The sequence below is a fragment of the Gadus chalcogrammus genome, chromosome 5 (genome assembly GCF_026213295.1).
Source record: "Gadus chalcogrammus isolate NIFS_2021 chromosome 5, NIFS_Gcha_1.0, whole genome shotgun sequence".
NCBI lineage: Eukaryota > Metazoa > Chordata > Actinopteri > Gadiformes > Gadidae > Gadus > Gadus chalcogrammus.
The window spans coordinates 2595455-2611335 of NC_079416.1; the positions used below are offsets into that span (position 1 = coordinate 2595455).

Consider the following 15881-nt stretch of genomic DNA (forward strand, 5'->3'; position numbering starts at 1 on the left):
TCTATTATAAATTATATGGTAAGAACCTGGTTATAGCATGGAAACAAACGGCTTTGTACCCAGTATTTGAGAAGATGTACCATAACACTAGAGGAAAACTGTTCCTGCAGAGGTTGTTACCAGGTAAGTAATTCCATAGTGGTAAATCGAATAAACCCTTTCTAAATGGGTGCAGCTACGAATAATAACTAAGAAAAAGTATTTTATTGGAAAGCACTATGCTAATTTCTAGATAGTACATCATTAAACTTGGGCTGTTAACAACATAAACCTTGGATAATAGGTGTTTATAAGAATTGGTTGCCTAATTTCCTAGGAAGTACACTATCGGAGTTATTACCAACCTAAAACAGTTACAACTACACGCTACTTAGTTGAGTTGATGGGTAATGGAGTGGAGGTTTTACTTAGTACTTCAGCTGTAATTCCTCTGTATTTACCTTCTTATTACCAGTGGTAATTACACAGTAATACACTATAATTTACCGGATAATTCCTCTGTATTTACCTTCTTATTACCAGTGGTAATTACCCAGTAATACACTATGATTTAACATGTATTTGCTGGGTTACAATCTTTTCTTTGTACTCCCAAAGCGAGAGCTGTGTTCGTGTTCTCGGCAGCCAGTCAGTTTCGTTCTCAGTGGGTGCTGGTCTCCGCCAGGGCTGCGCCTTGTCACCAATCCTGTTTGTGATATACATGGACAGGATATCGAGGCGTAGTCGTGGTGGGGAGGGGTTGCAGTTCAGTGGTCTGAGGATCTCGTCACTGCTTTTTGCAGATGATGTGGTCCTCATTGGATCATCGGCCGGTGACCTTCAGCACTCACTGGATCGGCTGGCGGCCGAGTGTGAAGCGGCTGGGATGAGGATCAGCACCGCTAAATCTGAGGCCATGACTCTTAGCAGGAAACCGGTGGATTGCTTACTCCGGGTAGGAAATGAGTCCTTAGCCCAAGTGAAGGAGTTCAAGTACCTCGGGGTCTTGTTCGAGAGTGAGGGTACTATGGAGCGTGAGATTGGCCGGAGAATCGGAGCAGCGGGGGCGGTATTGCGTTCGCTTTACCGCACCGTTGTAACGAAAAGAGAGCTGAGCCGCAAGGCAAAGCTCTCGATCTACCGGTCGATCTTCGTTCCTATCCTCACCTATGGTCATGAGGGCTGGGTGATGACCGAAAGGACGAGATCGCGGGTACAAGCGGCAGAGATGAGTTTTCTCAGAAGGGTGGCTGGCGTCTCCCTTAGGGATAGGGTGAGAAGCTACTACCTCTTTATTTACCTTCTTATTGCAGTAATACACTATGATTTACCATGTATGTACCGGGTAAATACCTAGTAATTATGGGACTGTAAAAGGAAGGGTTACCGAGTCCCCCCAGGAACACTGCATACTTCCGCAATCCACCAGTGCTCAGCGGCCAAGCCTGGTATTGCAGCTGTTTAAGCAGGCTGTGGACGGGTCCCTCAAATCATGGGACCCAGAAGTAGATATCTCCGTTCACTCCAAGTGGGGAACAGGAATGTGTCTCCGCATTTTTTTTTTTTTACGTTTTTTCTTTTCAAAACGCCACCTCAAGCGTTTTATTAGCCGTTATATCAAATTATTTTTTGCTGGGGAAGAGGGGTGTGCAGCTGAAAGGAGTCGTAGTGAAACAAATGGCATCCGAGAGGGCGTAGTTCAGTGCTCCGTTAACGTGTCCGATTTTTGGACTGGTTCATCTGCTGCTCAATAACTCTCAGGGTCCTCTGCTTGCAATCATTGTGATTCATCATGTATTGATCCATTTATTCAAAAGATCCAAAGACCAAGAACAGGTGCATTACGGTATCATTTTATATTGTTGTTGGACCGGAGTGGGGGGATGGGCACGCATGCGTTCTATATTTCTGCATCCGGTACGTCATGAAATAGGGCGTAGCCATAGACCCATGATGCGGAAGCATATCGCTCCTTGATGTTGCCCTGCGCCACTGAGCAGTTTACATAGGAATGAATAGGCGCCATTTTGGAATCCGGTTTCCATTCTATGGCTGTTTCCCAATGTCAAGGAAGCATGCTCAACGGCCGCCCTTTTAATTACGCTACGTCATAGAACGCCGACAAGCACTGTTCCAATGTTGAGGACACTCGAAAGCCGCGCCATTTTTGCGTCCTTTGTTTTTGAGAATTCCGAGATTTTTCAAGGATGCATCGCTGCATCCTAGACGAGCCAAAACTACCCACAATCCTCTGTGTTCACTGGGCGGGTTCTTGAAAATGGCATAGCAGTACACGTTCAAACGAAGTGAAGTTATATTAGTTTTCCGAAATATTTTGTGCCGTATTGCTTTTTATAGATTCATCATGTTAATGCAAATAATCAAGCCTAAAGACCTGTGCCACTTTTCAAACGTTTTTGCAACTTAATGATACGTTGCTATATTTTGCATGGACGTAGCTGGTGTTAAACACCACTGTCACCAATGTCAATTTACTCGCTCACAAGATTACATTATTTATGTATACCTATTTATGTTTGTGTTGAATAGTTTTTTTTAGGGTCAGCCCAGCAAACGGAGGCTTTTGTGCGCCTTAGGGTGGCGCACAAACATTTGTTTACCGGTGGAAGGGATAGTGCCACTATCCAATGTTATAAAATTAATGCACAACCGATCATTTGCAATGTTTGTAATTTTTAATGAATGTATATAATTGTATTTTATATGATATACTTATGTGTTCAAAGCACTGGTAGATTGTAGGCATATATGAATGAATGAATCAGATCAGTTAAATAATATATCCAAATAAATACACGTTTATCATCTCTTTCTTTGTCTTTTTCCCCCTGCATAATAGTAATCAACCGTACTGTAAATGTGATGCATGAATTAAGTTCTCAGACAATTTCACTTAGTTTTATAAAAATTGAATGGATTTTCCTTTTAATAAAGACAATTCGATCAACCACAACAAAGCTTTTGTGACTTCCCCAAAGAGGCTCCATGCGAAGGAGACATGACCGCATTCATAACAGACAAAAGTCAAATAAATATCGATCAGCTTGATTGCTGCCATGTTTTATTCATAAGCGCACATGTGTTTACAAGCGGACACGCAGTATTAAAAAGCGGAAGCGGAAGCGCTTCCACACTACCAAGTCGTTCCTAAAGTCCGACGTTACAAACGCTAGGAAGCACTCGAGCTAGCACTCTAGTCTCATCTCCATAGGACGCGACTAGCAAGGCTGCAGCCTTCACTTTGGGAAACAGCCTATAATAGGTCCATGTAAAAACCACGCGGCAAAGGAGCTGCCGTCAATTGTGTTGTTTTTGTCGTAAACTAGGGTCCGATGGTTAAAAAATAGACAGATATTCCAAGGTATCCTTAAAAGCCAGGTTGGATGTTTTTATTTTCTGCAGTTTAGACTTCGTCTACCACCTATTTTTGAAGCAAAACACCAAGCTCATTGATTTAACGAGGCAGGATTATTTTAAACAATTTATTAAATATGTGTGAGAGGTCAGTCCTCCTTCTGAGTTTGCTTCCTATTTATGTCTAGTGTACACTCCTACTGTCCACCCCCCCCACCTCCCCATATGGATTTGGAGAATTGTTGCCACGTCCCAGTGGTGGTAGGCCTATATGAAAGAGGGCATTCAATTATATTACAATGATCAATTAGAAGGCCGAAGCCCTGAAGGAAGTGATGCAATAGGTGACTGGGGTCTCTTATATATCAAAGGGGGTCTCAAAGGACGCATACGCATCAACCTGTGGCTCCGGCCCTACAGGAAATGACTCAGCAAGTGCTCCATCTCGTTGCACCTCACCAAGCGGCTCGCTTGGAAGATTTTGGCCTGAAGTTCTTCCCAGACCTATACCCTAGCCATCCAACATGCATATCGGAGATTCAGGCCTCTCTTTAATAATGACAAACAGTTATGAGAGAAACACACATTCACTTTTTGTTATCTCATAAGCGGCGTGGTGCCGGCTCTTTTTGACCTTTTGACCCCAGACTTCAAAAAATGAATTCTAGGGCCTAACTGGGACCCCCGCACCGAAACTTGGCCCGGTCGGACCCCGAGGGCAGAACAACTAGGTCTTGCAGGCACACTTCTGAGGGGCTTTGTTCAAATAACAGTCAATTTGGGAAAACTTTTTTTCTCTAAGGGCTAGAACTCCAAATCTCGGATATGTCATTTTCGGGACCCGGGGAAATGTGTGTAAATATTTTAGCATCCCTAGCTATCTCGAAAAGGCCGGAAAAGGGGCGTGACCTCCAACAGAGTAAATGTACAAAAGACAGAGGTTAGTTTCTAGTCCCCATTTTTTGTGGGATGGAGGTGTACATTTGTGTGTGTGTGTGTGTGTGTGTGTGTGTGTGTCTCTCTCTCTCTCTCTCTCTCTCTCTCTCTCTCTCTCTCTCTCTCTCTCTCTCTCTCTCTCTCTCAAAATGAATGGTTTGACATTCCGTTCTGTGGAAGACGAAAAGGTGCAACCGTGCACTGGGACACGATTCAATAGATTAACGTTTGTGCGCATGAGCACGAAATCGCATGATATCGGTAATATATATATATTTATTTTCATTTCACTGATCCCTGTGAGACCAGGTCGACTCGCTCATTGAAACGGGAATCCGTGTGTGTGCCACGGAATATCAGTGTCATTTACTTGCATTGGAGCAAATTCCGTGCCCATATCACGAAAATCAGCGTGTTCCTGTGATGATCCCACGGATTTTGAAAACTGCTTGTGTTTCACCTCAGCCACACAAAGGAGACCAGACAGCACTGTCCTTAAAGCACAGGTAATTACCATCTTAGCCCAAACTTACTTAAATTTTCACCCAGGATTATCCAGGTCTGAATAGGCAACCACTCTATCAGGCTAGATTCATTGTTAATTGTACAGTATGGTGGCCTGCAAACTTAATGCAACTTAAACCATACTTCTTCTTTTTTTGGTATATTGTGAGTGGTGGCTTTGTATATTGATTGCTGTGTAAAGGGTGTGCGCCGTTGTGTTTTTATTGTTGCCACGTTGTTGATTTCTTGAGTTTTGATATTGTGAGATCTTGAACGCTGCCATTTGGTGGTGCTATTGCTATAATAGCCTAATATATGTCTTCAGATTCGCGTTTGAGTGATGGCATTATTCAGCTGCAATTTTGGTCCCCTCTGTCACTTGCTACTGTTTTTTTTGTGATGGTAGTAATATGTGGTATTTCTGGATTGCGTTATAATATTTTCCTGCATGGGCCCCACCAGAGTTTCCAAACCAAAATCGCCACTGCCAACTACCACAGTGCATTGCGCTCGCTGCCCCGCCCACCTGTCGGTCTCCCGTCCCCCTCATTCCCCCTCACTACGCGAGCTGTGTTGTAGTCCTCGGCCCTTGTAGCGGGACAAGAGGTTTCTCCCGAAATGACGTCAAACGCGTCATTTGACGTCATTTCGGGAGAAAATTAGATGAGAAAAAATGGGCCAAGGGGAGACTGGTTTAGGCTGATATTTATTTATATATTTATTTATATTACAATAGCGATTTTATAATGATAGAACGCCGGTTCTAAATGGGTGAAGTATCCCTTTAAGTAGAAATTTTGGGTATCTATACTTTACTGGAGTAATTATTTTTCATCCTACTTTTTACTTCTACTTCTTACATTTTCACACACTTATCTGTACTTTCTACTCCTTACTTTTTAAAAATGGCTTCGTTACTGCTATTTAATTTCGGCTTGTTTTTATTCCGCCGGCGTTCAAAAAAATACAAACAAAAAAACCTATCCAGATAATTTGCGCCATCGGATAGAGTGAATTTGATTGGTTTGATGAGAATAGAAACCTATACCATTCTGACACCCTATTGGTTTATACGCGATCCATGGCACCTGCGCATGACCAGAGCCCGTCTACATTCTCTGACAAGACATGAATCGTGCCACATTCGAGCTACGAAATAGCAGCCTTATGGATCCGTAGCCGTGCTTGTGCGCGTGTCGGCTCATTAGCATATGTACCGTAGCGGCCCGTACCGTAGCAGCACACCTCTCCCAAGTGGCCAAATTGGCCTGGCCTGGCCAGACTGGCCACACTCACATTGGCAGATTTGAGCACGGTTAGGTTATGAAAACGGCCACGGCCAGATGGCCTAGTGTGAGTGCACCCTAGATCAGTGGTTTTCAAACTGTGGGGCGCGCCCCCCCTGGGGGGCGCCAGAGTTCTTCAGGGGGGGCACGACGTGAGAAAAAAATAAACCCGAAGAAAACCCTGAAAGACTATGGCCGTTTCTCAATTTGCGTACTTGTGCGTGCTTGTGACTTCGTGGACTTGTGAAACGTCATCAGTCGTTGCCCGAGCACTGTTCCAATTCGAAGCACGCATCAAGCGAGTACTGTCGTAAAACCCGGAAGTGTTCTTGATGCGTGCTCGATCTCGCCGTTTCACCAAGCATGCATCGGAGGTGGCTCGTGTGTGCTTGCAATCGCTATAAATCCCAGGATGCATTTCGCACTCGCAGCAGTACGATGGCGGACAATATGGAGAAGACACACAACTGTAGCTTAAGTTACTCTTAACTTATATATATTTATATAACATAATAATAATAATAATAATAATATAAGATAATATATAAATATATATAAAGTCGTGTGTGTGTATAGCTTATACACATGACAGGACACGCATGTCTTTTCAATTTTTATTCATTCAGAATATTTACATACTATTTGAAAATGAAAGAGGCTGGGATTTTGTTTTATATCATTTGTTTATATTGTTCAGTAGTATATGCCTAAAGGAGGCCGTAGCACAGTTAACGGACGAGCAGAGGTGGTGACGTCATCGAGTCCGCTGCTGTTCCAATCGCAGGTACGTACTCGCGTGCTCGCAAGTATGTGCTTGAAGTACAGACTTGCCAAGTACGTGCTTGCAAGTCATCGAGTCCGTAGTACGCGTGCTAGGAATTGAGAAACAGCCGATGATTCAAATCATCAGTCGTACTTCAACTGTAGAAGTAGCATAACTAAATCAATTTTCAACCGTTTATCTTCGTGCAAACCATTTAACAAAACTACACACTTGTATCTTCAATAATATCGAAACAGAATTTCGATATCATTTAAAATGTCTTCAGAATCACAGTTTTAGTTTCATACTGCTTCGTTTTCAGCTGTTTTCATTGAAGAAGTCAGCCCATTCTGATACACCTACTTCTAGACATCGTAACTCATTCCTTTTTCAACCGTTTACCATCGTTCAAACCATTAAACACATCTACACACTTGTATCTTCAATACTATCTAAACGGAATTTTGATAGCATTTATACTTTTTTCAGAATCACAGTTTTAGTTTCAAACCGGCGTCGTTTTCAGTTGGTGATAATAATTGAGGTCACCATAGCAACGCCGGTAAACAACAAACCCCGCCGAATAGTCGAATCTCTGGACTGAAAAGGCAGATCTGATTCGACTCAGAAAATTCAGAGTCGGGGACCCTGAATGCAGGCGCGGTCTTTGCATAGAGGCGTTGCTAGGCAACGGCCTTGGGCCCCTCCAACTGTAGGGGCCACTCCTGACTGGGAGCTGCACACTTCCCATAGGCCTACAGCTGGTAATTGGGGCCCTTTGGACAGTAATTCACAGATAAATGTTGATTTTTTTCTTAATTGGTGATTTTTGTATGTTTAAATTGGAAAGAAGAACAACAGAATAAATTACAAAGAAATACCGATTACGTGCACTCTCTTTCGCGTTAAAATGGAATATTCCATCCATGCAGTTGTTGTGACTCGTGAGCAAAGACGTGAACTTAGCAACATTAGCAACATGAAGCGCCACTACCCAAGTGGCGCTACAAAAAGAAAAAAGAAGGAAGAGGCTAAACTAAAAACAGATGCTCTCCCAAAATTAACAAGCTTTTTTAGCGTGACAACACCACCGGACACAAATGTTTTGGTGGAGGGGGGTGGGGGGGGAGGAGGTGCCGCCGGGCCCGGCTGTTGATGCAGCAGGAGGAGGAGAGGAGCTAAAAGCATCGTGCACTGATGACAAAGATGACGAAAATGCCGTGGAGGATGCAGTGAGTAGGCCTACTGCTGCCGTTTCTGATTCTGACCACCCAGAAGAAAGTGATGCTCTAAGTGATGACCCGGGTTTGTGGCCCACAGTAGTCAATGACAGGGAACGGTGCGAATTGGTTAAAAGAGGGCCCGTGCAGCAACAGTCAGAATCTCTAAAAAATGCTCAAACTCTGCCTCCTCTCTCTCATATTTTCACTTTAAGTGTTGTTGTGATTAATAATTATTCTTTATCATTAAGTTCAGTTACAAATGCTCTGTCACACTGCTTTACTTTTTTACATTTATTTATTTTTTGGCATTCAGATATATACATATATTTTATTTAAAGATATGTTTATTGATTGCACATATAAAAAATACAGTTAGCACTGAAAGCTTCAATTTCCTTTTAAAACTATTTTTGTTAAATAAATATTTTGCATTTTGACATACGATGGTGTGATATCTGAAAACGTATTTCTCGCATATGAATGTTGAGGGCCCCACTAGCTAAATTCGCCTTGAGCCCCCAAATTGCTAAGTCCGCCACTGCCTGAATGAATCTGTAAACTGGCAGTTTACACAGATTAAGATGTTCAAATGTATTTAAAAAAGGTTAAGCTAAAACATGCTTAGATAAAGTTGTTAAATTTTGTTGTTTAAAAACGCAAAAAGATGTAATGTTTCAGAAATATGTTTAAAAAATATGTTAAAAAATTTGTTTCAAATGTTTCAAAAATATGTTCCAAATGTTTTCAAATTATGATCGGAGATGTTTGAAATGTGTAAAATAATTAAAATAGCTTTCAAAACACAGGTATTTAGAACAAAAAATTGGGGGGGGGGGGGCTCAGCTGAATTTTTTTCTCTGAGGGGGGGCTCACTCTCTCACACTTTGAAAACCCCTGCCCTAGATGAGCGAAATGTCCCAACCAAGCACCAGTCAACCCATCTACATCCCTGGAAGAATTTTTTGAAATGGTTGGATGCAAAAACAACTCAGTTCTTACTCTTTACATCTTAAATTCCTGCAGCTAAGCTTGGATACCTACATTTACATTACCAATAAAGGCTATTGATTTCATGCCTCTGAAGTTTGACTTTTTGCACCATTCCAATACTTACAGGGAACTAGTCATCATATCTTCCGCTCCATGAAACACATGTTAATGCTCAGTAGTACACATATATGGTTCTTTAATGTTTTTGCATTGTACTAATATGCATTCATTTTCTATGGGCATAAATGTGTCTGAAACAGGTGCATCCCAATTTTTTCAAGATTAACATTATAGTCATTAGATGGCCTTTAGAAAAATGTTTTTTTGGGGGGGAAGTGGGGCAGTGTGCTATAGAGGTGTGCTGTGTGTGTGTCACTAATTCACGGATGGGATAAATACAGAGACCAAATTCCTTGTATGTGTGAGCATACTTGGCAAAAAAGCTGATTGTAATTCTATTGGCCCCTCTGGCACGGCCTAAGCTTTTGTCCTTAATGGCATTTTTTCCCCCTTGCATTACTTTTACTTCAATACTTTAAGTAGTTTTGAAACCAGTACTTTTATACTTTGACTTAAGTAAAAAGCTTGAGTTGATGCTTCAACTTCTACAGAAGTATCTTTAAACGCTAGTATCTATACTTCTACTTGAGTAATGAATGTGAATACTTTTGACACCTCTGCGTAGGCGTTACAAATTCGGCACCCGGTAAGAATTTGGTGTGACACAGCCGAGTCTACTTGCGGTTGTGTGAGTATTGGGGAGGGGCTGGACCCGAAACGGGGGTGGGGTGGGCCTAAAGGTGGAGCTGACTAGGCAAAGCTTCCCCCATTGGCTCTAAGGGGAGCAGCCTCTCGGATGAAGAGGTAAAGAAGGAGAGGGGAGAGTCGAAGGAGGGTACTTTATTGGAAGTCAGTTTAATGATTGCTTTTCAGTCCAATTGATCATCTGGGAGCAGGTAACCGGAGGAATATCACAAGGTCCAATCCGCTTGGTAAAGATTTTTTTCAATCGAATTAAAACAATTTCACCTTGAATCCTTTGCGTTCAACGAACTTGAAGGGATTTCTGAAGGGATTTCTTCGCATCTAACGTTCAAGGTGGTTTCAACGCCTTGACTTAAAATGAAGAAGACGCAGCTGATCAGGTATGTTTGGAAATGGAACGTCTCGGAGTATACTTTATAAATATACTTCATAAATACTGCCATCTATGCCCAAATGAGGAAGACTAGTCAATGAGCTACTTGAAACCACTGCACACTAAGACGTTGGTTTTCTTTTTCAGAATCCTGCTCTCGGCAATCACCCTCCAAGCGCTGGCCTTTGGATCACCAGGTTGGTAAAGCACTTCAAAACAAACGCATAGACGGAACGATCGAGAGTGGGTCCTTCGATGTGTGTTTTATTTATGTTAGGCTACTCTTGTAGTTTAATCACTTGGTAGCCTATCGGTAATGGTAGTGGTGTTTGTGTCTATTTTCTAAATTAATATTTTTAAAGCACTTATCTTCTCTGACATGGTTTGTCAATTTAGGTCATTAAAACTAATAAGAAAATCTCACAGACAGACTGATCTCTTTTTCATAATATTTTATTTTTCTTAAATATCACGATAAATGTGTCTTAAATAATAAGAAAATTTAGCTTGAAATGTGTGCTTTTGTATACAGGGCATTATATTGTCACACAAGCACATTGAATATTTACATGTAAAATAACTGACCTTTAACAAACGATAAACAGATGGAGTAAACAAGGGTACAGTTCAATATTAAAATAATACCATAATCGCTACTTTCGCCTTTTCAGATTGTGAAGAAGAAGAGTGCCAGAAAAGAGCCTCCTCCTCGTCGCCCCCCTCCTCAGCTAAGGACTTCCTGGGCCAGCTCACCCAGGTCAACTCCCTCCCGGGTGCCGTCGACCGCAAGCATCGCCACCCCAGCCCCCTTCTGCCCTTCATCGGCCTCACCGGAAGTAGGTCACAGACACACAGGATATCTATATTCAGATCAGGGCTTCTTCTTATTCCAGATATAAGATGTACAGATGACAGCTTTGGCAGCCCAAATGGAGGTATAGAGTCCAATATGTACACATAGAATCTGAGCAGTGGGATAGATGTGTGAATCTTAGCGAGTGACCAGTGGGACAACACTGGGACAGCTCGCTCCGGGGATGTTGGGTTCAGGGGTTAAATGGGATTCCGTGCCTTAACAACCTCCTACCATTGTACGTCTTCTGGTGGTTATCTCTCTTTTTGGCGCTGACGGATGCGTCTAGAGGTTCTATGGTTGCAGTGAGGGGGTCGAGGAGGCTCCACAGAGTGAGGGGGTCGAGGAGGCTCCACAGAGTGTTGTGCTCTGCTCTCAGCCTGCCCTGCAGGTCGTTGGAGTCGCTGTGTCAGTTTTGGATGTTTGCACCGGATTTTCTCGGACAAACAGAATAGTGTGTGTTGTTTACGGCTGGCTGGCATTGGAGAAGAGGGCGTACGGCAAGAATGTTAGCTTGTATCTTTTGAAGGGAGAAAGGGAGGGTGGGGGAGGCGGACGGTGATGGAGAGGGGGCCTGGTTAATTTCACTAGTACCCAGATAACGCTACCACAGCCTGGTGCCAACATGGCTATCTCAAAACATGTTAGAAAACAGTCAAAACACTATAACAAGATGGGACCATTGCTATTAAGGCTGCCACGTCTTTCTCTCTCTCCCTCTCTCTCAACACTTAAATTGACAAACCAGTTCCACCAAACGGACAATAACAATAGTATGCCTTGTAAAATATAAGAATACATGAATACATCCCTGAAAAATCTATTTCCAGGGATATTCAAACAAAGTACACTTGCATTTTAAAGCATAAATCCTCTCATCTCGTCAGGTACAAAGCAGAGCCGCGCGTGCTGTAAGAACGGAGGGACGTGCATTCTTGGTAGTTTCTGTACGTGTCCACGGTACTTCACCGGCCGGAGCTGTGAATACGATGAGAGGATCAGGTTTGTTCCCATGCCTTTTTTAAAGCTCTCATCTTTATGTATTTAATTCTGAACTAGTTTGGCATGTAAATGTATTCATGAACAACCATCGTGCTGAATTAGTATGGTTATTATAGGCCATCTATGACCCGCCTCCCCTTTCAACTGAGATTCATCCTGAGCCTGTGGTTGGTCTCTGTCTCCAGGAGCTGCGGAGTGATTCCTCATGGGGAGTGGGTTCAGAAGGGCTGCTCCTACTGCCGCTGCGGCTACGGCACCCTGCACTGCTTCCCCCACGTCTTCCACAGGGACTGCGGTAAGCTGCGCCCATACACAGCCCAGGGCACTAGGTACAGGGCTTGATTTGAGAGGCCCTAACCCTGACTTGCTCCTTAGTGAGATGTATCTGACGTCTATTTAGGTAAAAGCCTCACCTAAATACTGAGGGTATCATCTTGAAAGTAGAGGGGGCCGGTTCCCAGACACACTGTGATCGTGAAACTAAGCCCAAAATCCTCCTTCCAGGGACAAATACACATAATCTCCTGTGTCATGTTTAACAGGTCTCGGTGGTCCACTGGGTCTTGGGCGGGGGAGGGGGGAGCTAGCATATGAAAGGAGTGACGAGGAGATCTGCAGGTCCTTAGCCTTGAGAGGTCGGGGTGGGGGGCCCATCCTTTGTTTTGTGTGAGCCAGACATTTGGCCTCAAGGGTTGCTATGAAGACATGTGTGGGCTCGTGTTTCAAGTTCACGTTTATCCCGTGTGTTGTCCTGTGAACATGAAAAGCTGACCAGGCTTCCTCAACAGGGCAGACAAACAGTCCATACAAAATAATAACAGAAAATCAGCTCAACATTGCCAAAATGTTTTGCTAGCATTGCTTTTTCTTTTCTAAAGAAAAAAAATCACGTAAACCAACAAACAGAATTATTGGTTTACAATGAACTGCAGGTTGATGGCACGACACTGGCCAGATCCTTATCTTACAGATAATGGAACAGATATTGTCCCACACAGGAATGTACGTGGTGTTGGTGGTGGTGGGGGGGATCCTAGATAAAGTTAGAAAAAGCCCTGTGTGTGTGTGTGTGTGTGTGTGTGTGTGTGTGTGTGTGTGTGTGTGTGTGTGTGTGTGTGTGTGTGTGTGTGTGTGTGTGTGTGTGTGTGTGTGTGTGTGTGTGTGTGTGTGTGTGTGTGTGTGTGTGTGTGTGTGTGCCATGGCTATTATCACTATTCAATAGTCTCTTGAAATCAGGATGTTTCTGCCAACAGAGGAGAGGCAGGAAGGCCCTTGTGCTGGAGCTTCATGGACTTGCTAACGGGGCCTTCTCCTCCTTTCCCCCCTCTCTCTGAATCCTTCTGCATATTCATACAGCCCTTAGACCGGCTTTAGACATGCTAACTCACAGCTCAAGTCCCGCTGCCTCCACTCTGTTATTCACATCCCCCATTCCTCCATTTCCTTCTGTTTATGTGTGTCTCTACCTTTCTTTATCTTTCTGTCTGTTTTTTTCTCTGTCTTCAAATTTTTTTCTCCTTTTGGAATTTTGTCTTCCTGCAAGCACTCCATATTATCCGGTTAACATGTTTTTCGCTTCTGTTTTCTTTCTTGCAGAGGACTCAGAGGAGGTGCAGTGGTTTCCTTCTTCTGGATTCGGGACGGTTCGGATCCACTACCTCCTGTACCAGACCGCAGTGCTGCTCTTACTGTTGTGAGGGACCATACAACATGGCGACTGTATGGCCCTGTATACTCCCCACAAGTCTTACCAGCGTGGGAAGTTTGCTTCTTTGAATAATGTTTTCCTTTCCTTAAAAAAAAAATACTTTTGTTTAATACCACATTTGTGGCTTCCATTGTTATCGACATACAAATTTTAAGCTTAAGTATTATACCAGTGGTCATGTGGCTTGTATAATGATTGATTGAATAATTGTTTTTGCACTGAGATTATTTTAGTATTAATACCAAATACTATATGAGCTTTACTTTCTTCAATCACAGCAGTTCATGTTTTACTGTTTGGTTGTTTATTTAAATAGACATCTTCGAGACAAGGTACCAAAACAGCCTGCGAGTCTCTCGCAGACTGTTGAGGTGCATAAGTGTCTCTTTTTGTTACCCTTTTAAACGTTTCACTGGTTGGGTGTGAAACAGCGGTGCTGTAAACATCTCTAAACAAAGGCGTGCCATGACGTCCCACAACCCTCACCAAATGTATATGTTGAGTATAGTCCTGTGAAAGGTGGGCTGAATGTGGACCATGAACTCTGTTCTTTCCAGTATAAGGTGTGTGTGTTTTTTTTTGTCTGAAAGACAGGAAATGTGAACAAAACTGTATATAAGATATTTTTTTATGAAAATATTTTCTTTTAATGTTGCTTTGTTCTAGTTATTTTTTAAACTTCCTTTTGGATTCCCTGGACGATGAAACGGTTTTTCGTTTGGAGGAGAAAATCCTTGGATACAAAAAACACAAATGTTTGAAAAGAATAGTTAATAAACTCATACTTATTTATCCGGAACTCAAATATAGTAACTACTAACTTAAGTATCCTCATTATACAACTTAAACTAACTTATCTAACTTTCCTTATCTGCCTCTCCCTTTCTGTATTCTCCTTTCCCTCCGTCCCCAACCCCCTGGTTAGTTACTGTAACTCTCCAAAGCAAACACTACCCTGTCCTATCACCTGGCATTTCACTGTTGTGTGTGTGTGTGTGTGTATCTAAGCTCTGGACAAACAGGAGGTTTGTCCGTCAACACGGCACATTGATCACTGTTCAGTGTTCCATTCACTGGAACATAGAGATAGAGGACAGCCTCACATCCACTCTGATGGACAGGCTACAGCCTCACAGACAGACTGATAGACTGACATAAAGACTTAATTATACAGAAGCCTTGAAAAACCGGCAGGAATTACATTTCAGAGACATTGAATGGACAATCGTTAAGAGAAATGTGAAATATAACTATGAAAGGTGAAGAAAAACGTAATAAAAATAAGCATTTTGAGCCCTGAAAAATGAACTCTGACCAATCACAGCCTTGCATGGTCAGAACCCTGGGAACAGCACACAGGCAGCCCAGCCATTGAGCTGCCAGAAGCTACTGATTAGAGAGCTAGTGTATCTGATGTAAGGTATCAGTTTGATCCAACCATGAGCTGGGAGGTTGGAGCAGGCCCGGTGTGACCCAACTGCTGGGGGGAAAGGAGAGGGGGAGGGAGTTTAGATAAGAACAGATACTCTCACTTCTGTAAAGGATCTCTGGTCACTGCCTTGTTCTGCTAAGCAAGATTTGAATCAGGACGTCTTGTAATCTATCAAATTAGTCTATGGTTCTGCAATTTCCTTCTCCCTCTGCTTGAGGTAATCTGGCTATTGGTGGGGGAAGAGCTATAGTGTCAGCCTTAATCTTATTGGTCACGTTGTTGGGACCAAAAGGTCACATAAAACACTTTAAGATCGACGGGTAAAATAATCACTCCAGGAGAGAGGCTCATATAAAATACCTACCGACTATGTACTTGCCAACACATAGTTGGCTTTGAATGTTAATGTGAAGCAAATGTTCAAGATGCTTTTGGCTAAAATGGTTACTAAGATGGTGTTTGTGTGTGTGTGTGTGTGTGTGTGTGTGTGTGTGTGTGTGTGTGTGTGTGTGTGTGTGTGTGTGTGTGTGTGTGTGTGTGTGTGTGTGTGTGTGTGTGTGGTTTGGTTGAACATGGGGCCTAAATAGTTTGGAAACAAAGTGAATTGTTGAAAATGTTTCTAGTCTTACAAAACTAATCTACAGCAAGTAGAAACCAGTAACCAAGATTATGTATATTATCCAAATGCAGAG

The 15881-nt window shown here is 42.8% G+C and overlaps 1 protein-coding gene across 2 annotated transcripts; it reads left to right on the forward strand.

Moving 5' to 3' along the window:
• The first annotated feature begins 9901 nt into the window (after positions 1–9901).
• Positions 9902–15084, forward strand: LOC130382509 (cryptic protein-like). Of its 2 annotated transcripts, XM_056590306.1 has the most exons (7): positions 9902–10048; positions 10155–10201; positions 10342–10391; positions 10866–11030; positions 11935–12049; positions 12235–12344; positions 13646–15084. In XM_056590306.1, the coding sequence occupies exons 2-7, from the start codon at positions 10179–10181 to the stop codon at positions 13744–13746; spliced, it is 564 nt and encodes a 187-aa protein (XP_056446281.1). In that variant the 5' UTR covers positions 9902–10048; positions 10155–10178; the 3' UTR covers positions 13747–15084. The 2 variants fall into 2 exon arrangements, with proteins under 2 accessions (XP_056446281.1, XP_056446280.1); XM_056590305.1 differs by having other exon boundaries at positions 9903–10201; positions 13646–15083.
• The last annotated feature ends 797 nt before the right edge of the window (positions 15085–15881 follow it).